At 40.3% G+C, this 12,969-nt stretch overlaps 1 protein-coding gene across 4 annotated transcripts in view; it reads right to left on the bottom strand.

Moving 5' to 3' along the window:
• Window positions 1–12,969, bottom strand: part of FMNL2 (formin like 2) — a 366,690-nt gene that overhangs the window by 34,560 nt on the left and 319,161 nt on the right. For all 4 annotated transcript variants that reach the window (XM_072611975.1, XM_072611974.1, XM_072611973.1 and 1 more), the window contains exons 10-12: window positions 9,660–9,734; window positions 6,250–6,360; window positions 4,023–4,172 (exon numbers count right to left, since the gene is read on the bottom strand). In XM_072611975.1, the coding sequence (XP_072468076.1) occupies window positions 4,023–4,172; window positions 6,250–6,360; window positions 9,660–9,734 (336 nt within the window). The remainder of the gene's footprint in view (window positions 1–4,022; window positions 4,173–6,249; window positions 6,361–9,659; window positions 9,735–12,969) is intronic.

Here is a 12,969-nt window from a genome sequence, read left to right as displayed (position 1 = left end):
ATGCAAGGCACTGTAGTAGGCAGTGGGGACATAATGACAAAAATAGAAAAATAGTCCAACTCAGCAAGCTTTCATTTTTCTAATGGGCACAAAATATACCCGGATAATCAAATACAAAATATATGTCAAGTAACTTCGGTGTAGGGGATGGATGCTAACAATTAAAAAGGTCATATGAGGTGAGATACACCTTAAGCAGAAAATGGCACTCTAAAAGGTGGAGGTGGGTGAGGAATTCATTCCAAGCATGGGACCTATGCAAAGATAAGGAAGCATGAGACTGAATGCTAAACACATGGAAAAGCAAGTACGACATTTTGCATGGAATGCAGAGGACCATGGGTTATCTTAAGGATACAGAGTAAGTGATGGTAGCAGCAGTTTTATAGGAGGGTGGGAGATTCCATCAGTAAAAGAGTTGCTTTAAAATGAAGTACTCATGGCTTCTTTCAGTTTCCTAGGTCTCCCTGCTAATTAAAAGTATGCCATGTCTTTTTTAGACTGATTTATAACCAGAAAATAAAGTACAGAATATACTGATCAGAAAAAAACAAAAAAAGATGTGTGAGTGTATATGCGACACACACACACACACACACACACACACACACAGAGAGAAAGCCAGAGATAGAGAGAGCAATGGGGAGAGGAAGGAGAGAAGGAAAATGAGAATTTCCAGTGCTGCTATTTGGAATGGCGGGCTTTCAGAAAAGAAATACCAGGACTGAATTCACATCCTGAGAAGGATGTGCCAACTAAGTGAAAGTATCATTTTAGATATATAGGAAAGTGTTACTGACTCAACTACTTGGGTTAAATATAAATAATGAAGGAGCCCATTTTCAGTTTTCTTTGATGTGCAGTAAGGGTGCAGTGGCCAAATACATGGAATAGAATTTTCTTGAGGAATCAAAGAAAAGATGGATGATTCCTAGAAGGGGGAAACACTGTTCTTGTAAGGAGGGAAAATGCCTCAGGAGAAAGAAAATAGAACTTAAATTTGAATAACCTTGAAAGATACTTCATTTCTTGTCAACAGCTCATATTTACCCATGAAAGGGTCTTATAGAGCTTTTAGTTGATCCTGATTTTCCCCTAAATTTAAGCAATTCTGAGACGAGTTGCTCTCTTCCTCCACCAAAAAAGTTATTTCCTACTCACCTTGAAGCAACCAAAACAGAGAGACAAACATGCCATCGTAGGATCATAGATTTAGAGATGGAGGGGACCTCAAGGAGCATTAATTCCCATCTCCTCATTTTACAGATGAGGAAACTAAAGTACATTAGAGGCTGAGTAACCGGACCAGGATCATCCAGCTAATAAGTGTCTAAGAGTGGGATATGAACTCAAGTCTTCCTGACTTCAAGTCCAGTCTCCAAAACATTACACACCATGTAGTGCCATGGACAGCGAGGTAGTGCAAGGAATACAGTGCTGGGCCTGAAGGCAGGAAGACTTATTTTCCTTAACTCAAATCTGGCCTCAGACATATACCAGCTGTGTGACTCTGGGCAAGTGCCCTCACAACCCTGTTTGCCTCAGTTTCCTCATCTGTAAAAGGAGCTGAAGAAGGAAATGGCCAACCACCCCAGTATCCTTGCCAAGAAAACTCTAAATAGGGTAACGAAAAGTTGGACCCAGTTGAAAGAACTGGACAATGCTAATGCCAACAAATTCACATCACAAAGTGCTTCTCTCACAACAATCCTGTGAAGATACTGATATTACAACATGGGGCAGGGGGCGAACTGGGATTTGGACTTGTGATTTCACTGTTTAAGGCAAGTTCATGAAGATGGGCAATTCACAGGTAATTTAGAGTTTTCAAATTTTCATGAAGGTACTAAGAGATGAACTTAACCAGGGTGATACCATTAGGTGGTTCTTGAACATAGGTTTCTCCAATTCCAAGGCTGTCCCTCTACTGACTATGCCACCCTTCAACTACTACCCATCCCCATTTTACAGACAAGGAAGCAGAGGCTCAGAGAAGCTATGAAGTCAAAGACTAAACTTGAACTCAAGTCTTTTGACATCAAGCACAGGACCTTCATTATGCCATGTAGGTCCTCAAAATCAAGCCTTGCATTTTAGAGCTTCTACTTTGACTCCCCAGTCTGCCTGCATTCAAGTGAAAAGCCACCTAGACTTTCTGAAACTGTTTCTGTTTTAGTGCACATGTTCATGCAAGAGGCCACAAGAACTCCAAGTACATTTGTATACAACACTAAATGGTGCTCTGCCCTAAACGGTGCTGCGAGGAATTTGTCATTTCTTCACAAATGAGAATTTCTGGTCCATAAGACAACACTTCATGGCTCAGGTTACCAAGCGATTCCAGCTGGAGCTGCAAATTAACTGAAACAAATAACTTGCGGCCCATTCACATTCTCATCAAGTTAACTTTAGTTAACAGCAACGTTTTGCCTTCTGCGAAAACTCTCCGCCTCAGAAGGGAGAGATGGTCTTCAGTTCCAGACTTCATCATGATGTCCTCTGGATTTTTATCCTCCTACCAGATACAATGGCCCTGAATCTCACACCTCCCCAGTATCCCCTACCTCTCTCCTGGGGTTCCTCCTTCCCTCTTGTTAGGGAGAATGGAGAGTTTTGTAGAGAGTTTCTCTCAGATCCTCCATTTATGGCAGGGGTGATCTAAAGGGGGCAGCAATCTTATCATTTCCCTCTAGGCTACACTTCTGGACTTTCTCATGCCCCCTTGCCAGGAACATTTTCTTCTTCCCCACTTTTAGCCTTTTCGTTTTTTTTTAAGGATTTGGCTTTCCCCAGTAGATTGTGAGCTCTCTGCGGAAAGGAAATGTCTTTTACCTTTCTCTGGATCCCAAGCACTAAGCACAGTGCCTAGAACATAGCAATGCTTAATAAATGTTTACTGACTGATTGATAATGCAATCATGAATGGAAACACTACAATCAAGAGACAGACCTATTGATTTCTTCAAAACTTATATCACTGAACCAAACCCTTCATATCGTAAAACAAGTTCATTGCAGAAATGTGAAGGTGTGCAGCATGGTACAGATGACTTGTGATGTACACAGAAGCATACATCATAGAGAAAGAGTTTAAACGGGCCTCAGAGGTCACCCAACAGCAGGCCTTCATTTAACCTGAGTTAAATGACAGGGAGTAATATCTAGCAGAGATGAGATGGGAAGCCAAGTTCAGAACTCTTCATAGACTCTATGTACAAACTCATGGGACTATTATTTATAATATGTAGGATCAAATAAGTTCATTCATGAGTTGCATTTTTTTCAGTCTTCTGGGTTCCATCATCTCCCTCTCCTATAGCTGCCATCAAAGAATTAAGATAATAGAATCATAGATCCTGAGCTGGTAATCATCTCAGGAGTGATCTAGTCTAACCTGCACTTCTTATAGATAAGGAAAATGAGGTTCATCAAAGTTACGGGACTGTATCCATGATACAGAGATACTATGCATCAGAGGTGGAATTCGAACCCAGATCTTCGGATTCTAGGGCCAAGGCTCTTTCTACTTGTTGAACTACTGTACTTCCCCAGTCTGCCTCAGTCCAAGAAAGTCAACTCAGGATAAGAAAACCTGGCTACTTTGAATGAAACTCCCGGAATCTTTGTTGTTGCTCAGTGTGTCTGATTCTCCATGACCTCATTTGGGATTTCCTTGGCAAAGGTATTGAAGCAGTTTATCATTTCCTTCTCCAGTTCATTTTCTCCAGGAAACTGAGGCATTGAGGGTTTAGTGACTTGCCCAGGTTCACATAGCTAGTAAGTAAGTGTCTGAGGCTAGATTTAAACTGCCCATGGCACCACAGAAGTACGTAACGTCTGGAAGCTACCAGAATGGTTTTCAGCGTTCCCCCCAGACAGTTCTAACGGCCCTAACGACCTTTCTTCTCTTCCCCAACTCTGCATGCTCATTTTCTGAAAGATCAATCTTGTTCCTAGTTTTATGCATAGTGAAACATGAGTGAGGCCTGAATGTTTTTTTATGGGGTGGGGGAGGTATTTACATGAGAAATGTTTTCTTCTAGTTCTTCAACCCTCTCCAAGGCTGCATTCTTGGTTTCTGCATCTTCCAGCAAAGCTCCCACATCAAACACGTTGTCCAGGTAAGCCTGAATCTGCACCTGCAGCTTGTCACTTTCTGTATGTTTCAGTTTCTGAAAAAAAAAGCACATGGTCAGTGGTGCAGGCTTGGAAAAAGAAAGCAAACAGTGGCCATTCATTCCACACATTTCACTTGTTTTGTTGATTTTTTTTTAAATGTCCAGCCAATTGAATCAATCCCTCCTTAAGAGTTACAACAAGGTCATCTCCAGGGTCATATGGTCATTCCCATGGGGATACAGGGTCTAATGAATCAGTGCCCTTCACCCCAATCGGAATACTTTTATACAGGTGAAGTGAAGTTAAAAATTAAATATCAAATACAGCGATGAAGAAGGGGGAAAAAGACATCAAAATGGGTAACCTAAAATCTACGGAAATTTTTGTATTGGGCAGTGGTTTCTGTCTGAGTAAAGGTGGGAGGTTCAAGGGCTTGTTCTACAGGGGTATCGGTCTTCTTGTTTGGTCCCTTGAGTCACAATGTGGACCACCCACTATAGCCCCTCAATGCATGGTTCCTAGGGAAGTGCTACCAACATAACCAAAGGATGCCTCTAAGCCTACGATGAGAGTAAAAAGAAAGAACTTGACCCTTCTTTCCTGTACTCAGGGTAAACTATTCCTTGATGCGAATGAAAAGTAGAGTGGTGTATAGAGTACTGGACTTGGAGGCAGAAAAACTCCAATTAGAATCCTGTCCAGACAGCTGACAGCAGTGTGACCCTGGACAAGTGTCACTTAACCTTTCTCAGTGTCAGTTTTCTCATCTGGAAAATGGAGATAGTCGCAGAATAGTACTTCATTCTATCCCAAAGGATCAAAGTCATCAGCTGGAACATGAGACAGAAGTCTTAGACTCCAAGAAAACCATGCTTCTGTCCACAAAGACTCTCATTTTGTTTCTAAGGACAAGGGGGACATTAAATTAAAGGAATGGCTACTGAAAGCATCTCTTCCATTACTTGGGTGTGATTGTGTTCCAGTCTTGCAAGTTGCAGTAAAAAGACAAATTGCTGAATTAGCTCCTGGCAATTTTCAAATCTTAATTTCATGTGTAGAAAATACACTCAACACCAAGGATCAAGATCAATGACCTCTCTGCACTGGGTCACTTGCAAATCCCCACTGGCCTATCTATCTCCCAGCCCTCTATCCCTATGTAATCAGATTAATGAGGGTGTGACTAGCAACCAAGATTTAGACAGCTACAGATAGAGGAGAAATCAAAAAGGAAATCTGAGGTTGGGAGCAGTGCTCTAGAATATTCATAAACAGTCAACACAACTATCACTGGGAACATGCGATACAAGTTGGAACACACTATACTTTATAAGTAGATTCTGAAAAGTTATACCTTGTAGATATCCCGGGGGCATTCATGCTCACTGTCTTAGCCCACTTGGGAATTCTCAACCAGACTTTCCAACTCAGATTCCAATGGAATCTAAAGTCTAAAGCAGGATTCAGAAACTCCAGGAACAAAGTAGGCACTTTGCAAGGAAGTATGAAGTAATATAGACATGGGGCCACGTATGCCTTTTCACAACCCTGTTCCCAGAATGAAAAACTTCTGAAGCAGAAACCGCCACCTAAAATGAAATGTGTTGGTCCCTGGGTAGATTTCCCAATTCACTTCCAACTGTATCTGTACGATATAATCATTTACTATTCACTTGCAGTAGTCATGGTCTTTGACTTTTACTACCCAGAAGGTATCCTGGTATAGCTCACAGCCTGCACAGCCCAATAGTCTGGGATCAGAGTGAGAACAGAGGCTGGACTGGGCCCTCAGAAGCAGCTGCAGTTGCAGCAGCTTAGGGCATGTGTGGGGTTAGCTAACTCTACTACTAAGAAGCTGCTGCTGGCAAGAGAGAGGCTGAGGTCCCAGGAGCTCTGAAAGGAATCCAGCTTTATTGGCAGAGAAGCTCACAGAAGCAGAAGATCACGCAATACCCTGATTCGATCCCTTTCGACAACATGGCAGCAGTTTGCTGGACCATACTGAGGTACTGATTGGCTGATTAAGAACTGGACGGTCATCAAATTCCTTTCCCTTTGGAAATGTGCTAATTAGAACTGGTCATATAAATCAAATACCATAGTACAGCCTATGGTATCAGTGATACTCACATCCAAGTACTCATCCAGGCCTAATTTGGTAAATTCATATTGGAGATGAACTCTGAAATTCATGTCTTCAACTGAATGGACTACAATGTTAATGAATTGCATAGATGCCACCTGAAAGGAAATGAACTAGAGGTTAGAAGCATTCCAGCATTAGTCCCACTGTATACCTTCTCCACCCAATCCTGTGGGGAGCTTTTCCAAGAAAACAATTTCCCATCTGACAAATTTGCAACCCTATGTTCATTCACTTCTTCTCCTTGCCAGTGTATTATGCTGAGACCTTTAAACTATCTCCTGCTCTCTAATGAACTTCTAACCACAACTCCATACAACTAATGATTTTACTTCCAAATTTCCCATCCCCACACATACCTTCTAACCCTAAAACCCTCCTAAAATTGGCCAGGTCCTTACTGTAGAAAATGCTGTATTATAGTTCAATCAATTCCATTTTCCTTTTGTAATAAAGAAAGATATTTTTACAAAACACAATTAAAGATAACTCGATAACTTTTCTTCCCTAAGGTTGTCCCGAAGTGCCTTTCTACCAAGCAAGCTTAAGCCCTGGAAGAGAACTACATTTATTTTCCCTCTAAGAATGATTCCCACATTCTGGGTTTTATTAATGTTTTCATTGGTACATATTCTTCCTGTAGGTCATATGCTGTGTATTCCTTTAAGGTACATAACCAGTCTCTCAGGCCACAAGGGTACTTACTTATTAGTTCTATAGAATACTACAGGCCCACCTGCAAAATGATGGGACTGGACCGCATAACCCCTAAGATTCCTTCTAGCTCCAATAGTCAGTATTTCTAGGCTATTTGTTGCATGTTTCCCTGCTGAATATAGACAAACCAACAGAATCTTACTCTACTCACAGAAATCATACCTAAAAGGAACCTGGAGGTCCGTTAGTCCAAATCTTTCATCTTATAGATTAGAAAAGTGATGCTCAAAGAGGAGGAGCTATTTGACCAAGGCCATAAAGTTAGCCAACAGCCAGGACTTGAACCCAAGTTCTCTCACTACAAATCCTACCCTCTAGATTACACATGTATAACCTATATCAGATTGCTTGTCAACTTCTGGAAAGTGAGGAGTAGAAGGCAGGGAGGGCAAAAAAAAATCTGGAACTCAAAATCTTACGAAAATGAATGTTGAAAACTCTCTTTACATGTAATTGAAAAAATAAAAAAACTATTTACAAATACCATGTTCTTTCCAGTTTACACTGTTCTAAGGGAGATGATTTTACACTGTATCTTGAAGGAAGAGAATTCTGGATCTAGGACATTTAACTAAATCTCATCACCAAGGCAGGTCATACAATGCTAGAAATTTTAAAGAAAAGGATCAACAACTTCGGAAGGTTTTGACTGTTTGGTGAATGTGCTCCTCCTATCTTTTTATAAGCAGGTTTAAATGACCTGTGGAGGACCCTTTTCTCCAGCCCTCAGATGAAGGCAACTGGGGAAAAGAAAGAATTTAGTTGCATTTCATGAGTACCCTTGACTTTCCTTGACTGCAAGACTCAGGCTCTTTCTCTTCTAAAGTGATTTGTTACATACCATTTTAAATAACATGTAGCTCTAGTTAAGACCAGATGGGGGTGGCAGGATTTCAAATGTTCACCTATTTGCTGTGCCCAGCAGAGCTGCCATATTTTTAATACGCTCAATGACAAAAGGAAGCAACCCCACTAAAGAGCAGAATGAGAAACGTAAATTCATTTGTGAGTGAAGGTACAAGCATGCCTTTGGAGATACACATTTCATAGCTTTATGTGAGAAGCTTTCATTCACACAATGCCTGCATATGTACACAATGGAAGGGATGAACACTTTTCTTTCTGTAAGTGAAAAAGGCAGCTGACTGACATGTGGATGTTTAACCATCCCTAATACAATTAACAGCTTCAGTCCAATTAAGAAGGCTAAAAAGGGCTTCCGAACTGGACTAAGATCCCAAACTACTGGGGGGAAATTCAGAATGTGGACTCTGCACCCTCTTTAGAAACCACAGCCACTGTTAAAAATTCTCTAGAAACATTAAAGCACCTCAGTAATTTCCACAGATTAACAAAGAAACTCAGTGCATGGTGATTCCTAGTATCATACTATGGAAAGTTTTTTAAAAGCAGAAGCACATATACTGTCAGGTTATATACCTTTCCTAATCTTGTCTTTTCCTCTCTGATTTAGAGAAGTGATAATAGCAAAAACACATGTACAAACACACAGGCACAAAACTGAGGAACTATTAAGTGGCAAAAATAAAACTATATTATTCTGGAGGTTAAACATCTGTGATGCATCTTTCCCATATTTGCTGTTAACAGTACAAACCACAAGAAATTTCACTAAGGTGAATTGGTCCTTTGTCTGATGTCTCATACCCAGGAATGAATAAAGTGGTAACTCTACATGAGTGACCCCAGGTGGCTCAGGGTTTGCCTTGGGGAGTCTAGCCCAGACAATGTCATCTCTGGTCCAGAAGAGATTCCCAGAAGAAGCTGAGGGTAGGTCAGGGAGAATCTGGCAGTCTGGCTCGACTTCTACTCTGAGGCCCTTTACTTCAGAAAATTATGTCAGTGGTTAACTTATGAGGATCAAGACATTAATTAATGTGCCATCCTACTCTTTTACTGCCTGCTGGAGACTTGGATAGTTTTCCATCATATGTTCTTTCATGTGCACCGACCTGTTACAGAGAAGCCTGGCAAATGACTAATGCCTGAATGAAACTATTTTCAGTGTGTGGAAAAAGGAGGGGGGAAAGGGAGAAGAGGAGCAACACAAAGTTATTTAAATCTTGCAATATCTTCTAATAAAACTATAGTCATTGGATTATTAATAGACATCTATCAGAAGCTCAAGTTACAAAAATGCATCCTCTCAAACACCTCCATTTGAAATGTTTATCAACATATTCATCTCACATGCCAATATATTGCATCATTCTTTACATCTCGTGGCACCAGGATTCTGACAGTTTATACCATTTATTGTCAGCTTGGCTGGTACCAACCAAAGAATGCAGATGTTGTTACATCATGCCAGATCCCGCTAGAAGTGCCATGTCATGATAGTTATAGGATCGTACATGCCTTTGTATGCAAGAAGTACTGAGTCTGATTTCTCCTGTTCCTAACTGTGAATCTTCCTCCAATACGCTGCAAAGTGGCTCCTACAGTCCTTTTTATGATGTCATGCAATATATATGATACAGCAAAACATACCCATGCACCAAAGGAAACTGATAAATTAAAATAGACATTCTGGGGTCTAACAATAACATGCTGTACTCTTGTTTCATTATGTTTACTACGAATGCATCATCTACATGTTTTCCCAAAATGTAGAAATTTTGTGGGATAATACATTCAATTTGAGGCTAAAATAACTTACCATAAAATCTATGTTATTATCTTCATTTCTGAAATGTTCCATCAGCTTCTCAAAGCGCTGTTTTTCTCCACAAACCTGAAAAGACACACATATTTTCACCAGGTACGTAAAATCTCTTACCAGGGAGTTCCAAAATCACATTCAGAAATGATTAGAATTTAAAGGTCTTTCCACAAAGTCAAACTTTTTTCTCTTTTCTCATAGTATGTTATTCTTTTCTGGGTTGCCCTAACTCCCATATCTGAATGTGGGCCAGGTTAAAAGTATCACAAAGCAATGTTAGGTTTTTTCTGCATGTTGCTTTGATATTCTAAAACTCTTTTTCAATCTGTTTTTGTTTCACTGGCTGCCTGTGTGAACCACCTAATTCTGAAATATGCGCCTAGACCCTAGAAAATTGCTACATGGTGGAAAAACAAAGAGCAAAAATATTTGTAAAGTCATTTCTAAAATTCTTGCTTCTCAAAATGCTCAGACTCTTAGGGATGACTCTCCCAGGAGGAGTCATTTAGGTATATCTGAAAGTGTATTAACCCTTTTAGGCCAATGTAGCACTGCAGTACAGCAGAGCAACCACTACCTAAGTAGTAGGGGCTTGAATATATGCACATAACTAAATAATGGACATGCTAGAGGCCTGTATTTTTAAATTTAACTTCTTGTGATTGCCACTATGTCAATCAGTCTGCCAATTAACAATTTATTAAACACTATGTGTCAGACTAAATACCAGGGCTATAAAGGAAGGAAAAACTGTCCCTTCCCTCCAGCAGTTTAATGAGGGTAACACCACACAAATCAATAGATATATGTAAGATACAGAGAGTCGATGGCGAGTGATTTCAGAAAGAAAGGTTCTAGCCTCTGAGAGGCCCAGGAAAAGGCCTCCTGCAGCAGGCAGAACTTAATCTTGAAAGAGTCCAAGGATTATAAGAGGCAGACGTGAAACGGGCAAGCATTTCAAGTATAGTGGATGTGTCTAAGCTGATGCAAAAGCAAAATATTGGGGGTGGAATGTTGAGTTCAAAGAACAGACAAGCGAAAACAGTATGGCTAGATTGCGGAGCATGTGGAGGGAAGTAAAGCATAAGAAGTCTCTGTTGAGCATGTACAGGAGCACCAGGATGTGAGAGAGTAAATGGTTTGCACTGCAACCTTATCAAAACCTACTCTACTCATCAAAAAAAGTTCAAATGAAATGTTGTAATGGTAATTTAAATGGGAAGATCTTTCCCATTCATTAAGAGGTCCATATGACCTACCTGGGTCACATGGAAGCCTGAGTCACATGAATTTGTGGTGGGAGGAGCTTGCTGAATGAGTGGAGCAGAAAGAGGTGGAGCTAGAGCAGAGCTGAGAGGAACGTTAGTCATGAGAGTAGTCCAAGATAGGAAGGATGCAGGCAAGCAGGCAGCTGGCTAGCCTGAACGATTTTGTGATTGTTCGTGATTTTGTCTAAGGGAGTCTATTTATGACTTGTTTAAGGGAGGGTTTGTGGGAAGCCTAGTAGCGGGAAGGCTTGAGGCTGGTGTTGCTCTTTGCATTGTTATTGTGCATGGATTTTTGTTACTATGATGGATTTGGCTTTCTGGTGTCTGAATAAATGTTTTGGTTCTGTCTTCCATGTGGAGAGTCTGTGGTATTTTGTGATTCAGAATTGCGCCAGGATATTCATGGCTGCTGTAGGGGCTGTGAATATTGCACTGGCACTACAAATGTGCTTTTTTTGTTGACTTCCTCATCTCTCCTTCTTCTACCTATATCACATCTCTAAAAGGCTACAGGCATCTCTCATAGCTATTAATATGTCACAGATTTAATCTGAGGATTTATATCTGTAAAGTGAGGGGGAAGCTCCAAGATCCCTTTCTGCTTTAACATAAACCTGCGTTAAACTGATACCCAAACCATAAAAATGTCACATGGTAGAAAAACAAAGGATTATAGTTACAGTATCCTATTCTCTAATTCAATTTCTTCAATACTTAGAGGATCTCTTATTTTATCTATATGAGGGTACCTCCTCCACTGATGCAAATTTTGAACCTTCTATACTTCAGACTATGACTACTGTAAGCCAAAACCATTATCTATCTGTGCCCTCTTTGCCGGGTTATTTCCTTTTTAATCTCCCCCAAATCTTCATTTGTATAAAACATTGGATCTTTGGGTCTGATGTTAGTGGATTATGAATTCAGAATAGATTCCATATTTCTTTAGGGTAGGGACTGCCTTACTTATCTCTGTTTCTCCCTTAGTGACTGGTATAGTGCACTGAACTCAGTAGGACTTTAATTTACATTTGCTGATTGAAAGAATGGTCCTTTGTTGTACAACATGGGGTCTATATTTAAAGTTTGTCCTACTTGGTAAGATCTGCCAGAACTAATGGGTCTCACAGAACCTAGGGTCATCTCCTCTGCCACAATGAGGCATTCTTGTAGGACTTCAGCAAAGAAAACTCAGGGATAGTATGTCTTAAAAAGTCATACTTAAGGAATTCTCTACTGAATATGAACTCTACAGTCATATTTCATTGCTATTTATTTAAGCTATACCAAATTAAAGCAGGTGAGGTTATACAGCTTAGAAAAGGGACAGCCAATATTCAATAGCCAAGTCCCCCAATGGGAGACTTTATAATTACCTTAAAATATATGAAGGATTTATTACACTGGAGGAAAAGAAATTGCTAGTCTCCATTTTTTTCTAAGGATGCAACAATACTTACATTTCAATAAAGACAAAATTAGCACAAAAACTGTCAGACACAGGAGTAGGACACCAGAGCAGGTCATGGGTCTCAAGGATCATGTATTTAGAACCTCAGAGGGCATCGAGTCCCAGTCCCTCAATAGAACAACTGCCCTATTAATATTCAACAATAGATAAATCCATGCATCAAGTTATTTAGGAATGATCTAATATGGATTATTTAACCTATGAGAGATTTCCAGCTCTAAAATTGCCTTACTTTTATCTTTTCACCAATAACTGCTCTACACAGCTGTACTGTCTTTCACTAGGTACTAACTGCCATCTGCATAACTTGGTGAAATTACAACCAACTCTAGCAGCTAAAAAAATCAGTATGATATCAGGGCCCAGTTCATGAGGGGCCTGGAAAGGGGGACTGAGATAAAAAAGTCCCAGTGTAGAAGGCTCTAAAACAGGTTTGTCAGGATGACTCTGCATAGAATCCAACTACCCCCTTCCAATCCGTGAGGATGCAAGCCATGGACCCAGGTGTCACTTACAGTGTATGGCAGCAAGAGGGTCCCAAGATACACTCCAATATTCATCTATAACC

The sequence above is a fragment of the Notamacropus eugenii genome, chromosome 5 (genome assembly GCF_028372415.1).
Source record: "Notamacropus eugenii isolate mMacEug1 chromosome 5, mMacEug1.pri_v2, whole genome shotgun sequence".
Lineage (NCBI taxonomy): Eukaryota > Metazoa > Chordata > Mammalia > Diprotodontia > Macropodidae > Notamacropus > Notamacropus eugenii.
This window is presented reverse-complemented; position numbering and strand designations above follow the sequence as displayed.